The sequence below is a fragment of the Gopherus evgoodei genome, chromosome 1 (assembly GCF_007399415.2).
Source record: "Gopherus evgoodei ecotype Sinaloan lineage chromosome 1, rGopEvg1_v1.p, whole genome shotgun sequence".
Taxonomy (NCBI): Eukaryota; Metazoa; Chordata; order Testudines; family Testudinidae; genus Gopherus; species Gopherus evgoodei.
Window position 1 is genome coordinate 316367243 of NC_044322.1, and position 6663 is coordinate 316373905.

A 6663-nucleotide genomic window follows, 5' to 3' on the forward strand; every position below is an offset into this window, starting at 1 on the left:
AACATTTGGCTATTTGGCCAGTCCATTTGTAGAGAAATCACTGGCTTTTTGTAAAAATTTTGTCACTCAGATCCTCAGCCCTCTCTACCTCCCAAGACCTTAGTCTACCTATGCCCCGGCTTGCCCTGATGCACTGAATGCAGCAGCTGGAGATCTGGCACTTTCAGTTTTAGCCAGGTCCTTCACCCTGTACTATGTAATTGTGAAAGGGGATAAGGAAACCAATTCACCATTGTTCCATAACTAGCTGAAACATGAAAAGTCTTCCTGCCTCATTACAGTATATTCAGTATGAGACCAGTCTACTGTGTTACTCCAGTGGTAGGAGTAACTCAGTGACTCTGCTGTACAGCTCATCCCAATTAAATTTATTTTTTTTAATTTAAAAAGTAGCTAAAAGCAGTTCTTGTTAATACAACTCAGTCTCTCCTGTCCTACCTCTTACTCAAAATAGTTCATTCTGTTCAGCAGAAAAACTGTAGGAACCATGCTCCTTACCTCCAAAGCCTAGGCTGGAAGGACATTGTCTTTAAAATAAAAAAGTCTCTGAAGGGGCCTCACGCACACCTATGATGCAGCTCCTTTGTCCTACTTTTCTACCTGGTGGGACAGAGAATCTTTCCCTCCAGTTTTCTTGTGAGTGCCCATAAAAAATTATGTAGCACATGCCTCTCTGACACCAGTACTTCTGCCACCTCAAACAGTAGCTTCCTGGAGCACCTGAGTGAAGTTTTGTATGGTGAGGTAGTAGCACCAGTATGAATTAGAAGGGGTGGTGGGCCTCTCAGACTCTTTTCTTTTAAAAAATTCATTTCAAAATATTAGGCATAATGTTCAACATACTGTAAAGTACAACTGGCAAAATATTCTAAAATGAGGCAGTAATTGTTATACACCATAGCTATTATGAGTCACCAGTAGCTCAATAGTGTGACATATGGGAGGCTGTTCAGCTAATTATGTGGGCTAAAATATCCTTATTCTCATAGTTTACATTGTGGTCCTGAACTAGGTAGAATTAAAATATATTTCTTTCTAATATAGCATCCATGTCCAAGCATACATTTTTCTTTCCATGCATTTAGTGGATGGGCACCACACAAGATGCTACCCCCAGCCTTTTCTTAGGCTTTAAACTATGGTTCTGTTCTGAAAAGTGACTGTGTAAAAAAGGCACTGTCTTACTTTGAATCTTTGCTATGGGTATTCAAAACCAAATTTGTTTTCTTCGGTGACAAAAACAAGATTTTATTAATCTTATTATCTCTGCAGGGATAAACACAGCCGAGAATGTGAGCTGGATTCTAGTCCTTCTTGTGAATCAAGAGAGATTTATTCAGTTCCAATTACAGAAAAGTTTACTCAGTTCCAATTACGGGACCATGGAAATCCAGTAAAGACAATGGCACTGTAGCCAAGGACATTATTGGGCTTGCAAAATCTATACCGTTGATGATACAGGACAAGAAAAGAACCCAGCTTGCCTTTCAGAACCCGGGTTAAGTCCACAGAGCTGCAGGTTAGAAATCCCCCCATCATTTTACTTGTAATGTGAGCAGATTTTATCTGGAAGTCAACAAGAATCAATAAATATGAAATATCACAATACCATTTTTCAGACTTGCTTTTCATAATGAAACCTTTCATTTCCAGGGTATAACACTGTTGTGAGCTGGGTTAAACCTTGCTATGGGTTGAGTTAAAACTTCCTTCTTTGAGTAATGTCCCTATGAGTGATCCACTTGAAGTGTGGATGCCCTCATGCGCTTTCGATTGGAGATTTTCAGCAGCCATGCACATTTGGTCTCCGCATACACCCTAGCTACTCTTGTACCCCACACCAGTGGTATAAAGGGCCATGACAGACAGACCACCCACAGTTCCTTGTCAACCACCTGGGCCTGAGACAGGTGAGCTTGCACAGCTACTTACCTTGCCTGTTCCTTGTACTTTACTAGTTTCGCTTTTATAGTTGAATGGGGTGGTTTGTATATGTGTGAGGGGGTTGATAAACTGAAGCTTTTAGCCTTCCTTCCACTGAGAAAAGAACGCTCCTTTTCTGAAGGGGCTTTCTTTTTTCCTCGGGGCATAGCTAAAGCCTCAGGCAGGACTGGCCTTAGGGAAAATGGCACCTTGGGTGAACCTGTATTTTGGTTTCCTCCCATCACTCCTAGTCCCCACAGGCTGTTTGGGCTCTTAACCACCCTCCTCCCCATCACCTCCAGGCCCCGCTGCCTCCCCACAGTGCTTAATTTGCATTGAAAGAGGTGCTGAAGTTCAGCCTCAGCACAAATTAAGCACTGTCTGGGTGGCTGGAGAGCAGTGGTTGCTGGGCTGGCACCCAGCTCTGAAGGCAACAGCACTGCCAGGAGCAGTGCAGAAGTGAGGATAGCATGGTATATGGTGTATGGGCACCCTTACTTCTGTGCTGCTGCTGTGGCTTGTGGTGCCTGGCACTCGGCATGTGGCTCAAGGCGGGTTTTGTTCTGTCATACAGGGGTTGCATCTTGCCAGAGCCCATGGCCCTCCCCCAGCCCTCACTGGCCACTCCTGGCTCACCAAGGGCACCATTTTGGATTTTGAGGGATGGGGAGCAACTTTAACTGTGATTCCAGGAGCTACTTAGGCACCTGAAAACTCTAGGTTTTTTTGTGGATAATAACTTATGAATTAGCTGACACGGACACTGTCTAATTCCTATATAAAAGAAGAAAAAAATATATACAAACTTCAATTAAGGCTACATTTTAAGTTTATATATAAATTTAGAAGAATCAGGAGATAATGCAGCAAAATATTCCCAATTCCAAGCCTTGAGGTGTCAGTAATGAAGCTTTAACACAGATACCAGAAATACAAGTTTGATACTTTGTGCACTATCTTTAGTAGAGATAAATTAAAATCAATAAAATCTTAAAATCGGCTTACTTTCTCTAACAGACACACTCTGTTACTGCCATTATCTACCCTATTGTAGTCAATTGTTTTTCATGCCACTAAAAACATATTTACTTATTTTTAACATAGGTGATTCAGGGTTTTTTCTCTTTTATTAAGAAGGGAATTTATTTTTGTAATTATTTTAGCATTTATGTTTACCAATCACAACCATGTATGTGACTCACTAACATTTGACTCCATCATTGCTATTAATATCATGCTTGGAACTGCCTTTATTTTCATACGAATTTTAAAGTTATTTTACAGATATAACTAAAAATACAATTTGAAAATAAGCTACCCTCATCTGCACAAAGTCTAAAGTTATGTGTCTAGCCAATTTTTTTTAAACTAGCACTTCTAAGGGCAGTACAAGCTAAATTTACATTCTAGGAGGATTATAATGAATAAATAATGAATGACAAAGCACAATGTGATAATAAAAGTAATAATGATAATTACTCCAGCCAGGACAGGTTAGGCATTTTAGAACTCACTACTCAAAGAATTAAATTTAAGCATAAAAGAAAAATAAAATTATGAAATGCACAGACCAGTCAAAAAACTAAAATAAGAGCACTGTAATCCTTAACAAACTTTCAAAGAATAAAATTTCAGAGAGTATATGTGCCTTGTGCACTTTGACAGGAAATACAAAGAAGTAACAAAAACAACAACAATAATACAAGTGTGTGTTGGGGGGAGTGTGTGAGAGAGAGTGTGTGAAAGAGAGAGACAGAGTGTGCACTGGAGGAGTGTGAGAGAGAGAGTCAGTGTGACAGAGATATAATGTGTGTGTGTGTTGAGAGAGTGGGCATGTGGGAGAGACAGGGTTTGTGTGGTGTGTGTGTGTGTCAGAGAGAGAAAGAGTGTGTGTTGGGAGAGTGTGAGAGACAGCGCAGTCACTTTAAGCACTCACTAGTCTGAAGGCTTGTTCAGCCCAGCAGCAGAGGCCAGCAGCTCCCATTCATGACCCAGAGGAAGCAGCACAAACTCCTGTCCCCTCACCCCAGCTCAGTGGAAACTGGGTATACGGGCAGGGGGATGGTGACACCCTGACATCAACCCCCCCGGCACAGCAGACAGGAGGCTCCTGGGAGCAGGTTGGCTAGGGGCAGGTCCAAGTGGAGGTGAGGGAATAGGATCAGGGGCACCAGAACAGCGGGGACCAGGGGACCATGGCCCAATCAGTTTTAAAAGTGGGAAGGCTATGCCCTCCCCCTTTTTACTGGCTGTAAGGGTGCGTAATGGGGGACGGGATGGAGAGGAGTGAGCGGGGGCAGGGCCTTGGGGTGAAGCGGCAGTGTGAGGGCAAGAGCTTGAGGGGGAAGGGGTGGCAAGGGCTGGGCTCCAGGGGAAGGGGTGGCACAGGAGCCACTGTTTTGACACCAGTAGCCATCCCACTTTTAGGGAGTTTCTGTCGCTCATGGACAGGAGCAGAAACAGTTCCAGACAGCTGAAGAGCACAAGGTCACCATTAGGGAATTCTTTCCTGAGAACACCCTGTAACATTTTGTGAACCCCTAGGGGTTCACAAACCCCAGTTTGGGAACCATTGGTATAGAAGAAAACTACGAGAAGGAAGTTGAGCTCTCAGAGTTTCTGTTGGGCTTGTTCTAACAGCATAAGAGACTTTCTGGTTAGGAATCGGGAGATGTTTTTCAGATCCAACAGAAATATAGGTTGTACTGCATTGATCCAGCACAACAGTGATATTGGGGGAAACCAACCCGTTAAACTGCCACCTTACCAGTTACCAGTAGCAAAAAGGGATGAGACAGATGTAGCAGAATCAGTCTAGCTTCCCACACTGGATTTTAAAAGTGGGTATTGGCAAGTGGAAGTGGATCCAAAACACAGGGAAAAACCTGCTTTCCCAGCAGGAAAAGACTTGTGGCAATTTAAAGCAATGGCTTTGGGCTTGTGTAATACACTAGCCACATTTGAGAGGCTAAAAGAATGTATTATATGGCACATCCCTCTCAGCCTGCCCATATACCTAGATCAGTGTTTCTCAAACTGGGGTCGCCACTTGTGTAGGGAAAGCCCCTGGTGGGCCAGGACGGTTTGTTTACCTATCCGTGCGCAGGTCCAGCTGATTGCGGCTCCCACTGGCCGCGGTTCGCTGCTGCAGGCCAATCGGAGCTGCTGGAAGCGGCACATGCCGAGGGACTTACTGGCTGCCACTTCCAGCAGCCCCCATTGGCCTGCAGCGGCGAACCATGGCAAGTGGGAGCCGCGACCGGACAGACCTGTGGACGGGGCTGGTATACAAACCGGCCTGGCCTGCCAGGGGCTTTCCCTAGACAAGTGGCGACCCCAGTTTGAGAAACACTGACCTAGATGATATTCTGATGCATCCTGAAATAGTTCAGCAGGAACTAAAACATTTACAAATGATCTATGATAAGCTGAATGTGGTCACTTTGCAACTCTTTCAAAAAGAGTTCATCTACTTGGGCATACAATTAGTAAGGAGGGAATTTCCTCTGACAAAAAGGAAATTGAGGCTGTACAGAGCTGGCCAATGCCCCAGACGGTCACAAATGTGCACAGTTTTATAGTTCTCTGCTCCTATTACAGACGGTTCATTTGTGGATTTGCCAATATTTCCAAACCACTGCATAGGTTGGGTGAGAAAGGGAAACCATTTCAGTGGACAGCAGGGCATGATGTAGCCTTTTCAGAGTTGAAAAAGGCTCTTGTGACTGCACCTGTCTTGGCTTCGCCATGTTTCAAACCCCCTTTCATATTGGACACAGGTGCTAGTGCTTATGGTTTGGGGGGCAGTAGTGACACAATAATGCAGGCGACTTGAGAGGGTAGCTGCTTATTATAGCAAAAGTCTAAATTCTCTTGAGAAAAATTACTGTACACCCGTGCACACCCATGATCTGATGGGCTGGTGGGAAGGTTCAATAGGAGTTTGGGGGTTCAGCTGGCTAGTTTTGTGGCACCAGCACAACCCATTCCTTTTGATGGCTAATAGAGTACAAAGCATATCCCAGCGCTCCATATGTTTGAGCATGAGCTAAGGACCTCAGCAAATCACTGGTGTGGAGTTCCTGAAGAGGAACAGAGGGACTTGGACCATTTGGATTATGTATAAGCCCTACGATCCAAAATTGAAAATGTTCACACCTTTGCCAGGGAAAATTCAAGGATAGTCTCTGACAAAATGAAAAGGCTTTCTGATGTAAGATCGTATGGGGGAATTTTTAAAAGAGGAGGCCTGGTCTGGTTCCACAATCCTAGAAGAAAGAAGGGTAGGCGCCCTAAACTGGATACAGGTGGGAGCCTGGACTGTACTGATCCAAATCCATGAAATGGTTTACAGGATACCCTTGGGTTTGAGGACTAAACCCAAAGTTATCCATAAGAACCATTTGAGACACTATCAGGGGGACAGAATTTCATCTTGGCTGTCCACTGAATCTGAGAATGTAGCTGTAGAAGATGAGGCTGGAAAAGTTGTGATGGTAATGAGTGTCCTACTCAAACAGAATAGGCAGTTTCTGCGTTAGCCAGCAAATTCCACAGAAGCAACAGACATTCTTAGGAGTTGATTGAAAGAGGCCCTTCCTTGGTAGTTCAAAAAAGTCCATCAGAGAGAGAAAAGAGATTTGGGTGGGAATAAAATTATTTTATGCTGGTAATGTGAAACTATCCTGACAGAAAGACACTGTATATATGTAAATATTTAAGCTTGTATCATTTGTAATT

General features: G+C 43.8%; 1 protein-coding gene across 1 annotated transcript in view; it reads left to right on the forward strand.

Annotated features, from left to right (window-relative positions):
- The window catches only part of LOC115645127, a 96956-nt gene extending 95596 nt beyond the window's left edge, over positions 1 to 1360 (forward strand). The window contains exon 12 of the mRNA XM_030549524.1: positions 1273 to 1360. Within this exon, the coding sequence (XP_030405384.1) occupies positions 1273 to 1278 (6 nt within the window). The 3' untranslated portion in view covers positions 1279 to 1360. The remainder of the gene's footprint in view (positions 1 to 1272) is intronic.
- The last annotated feature ends 5303 nt before the right edge of the window (positions 1361 to 6663 follow it).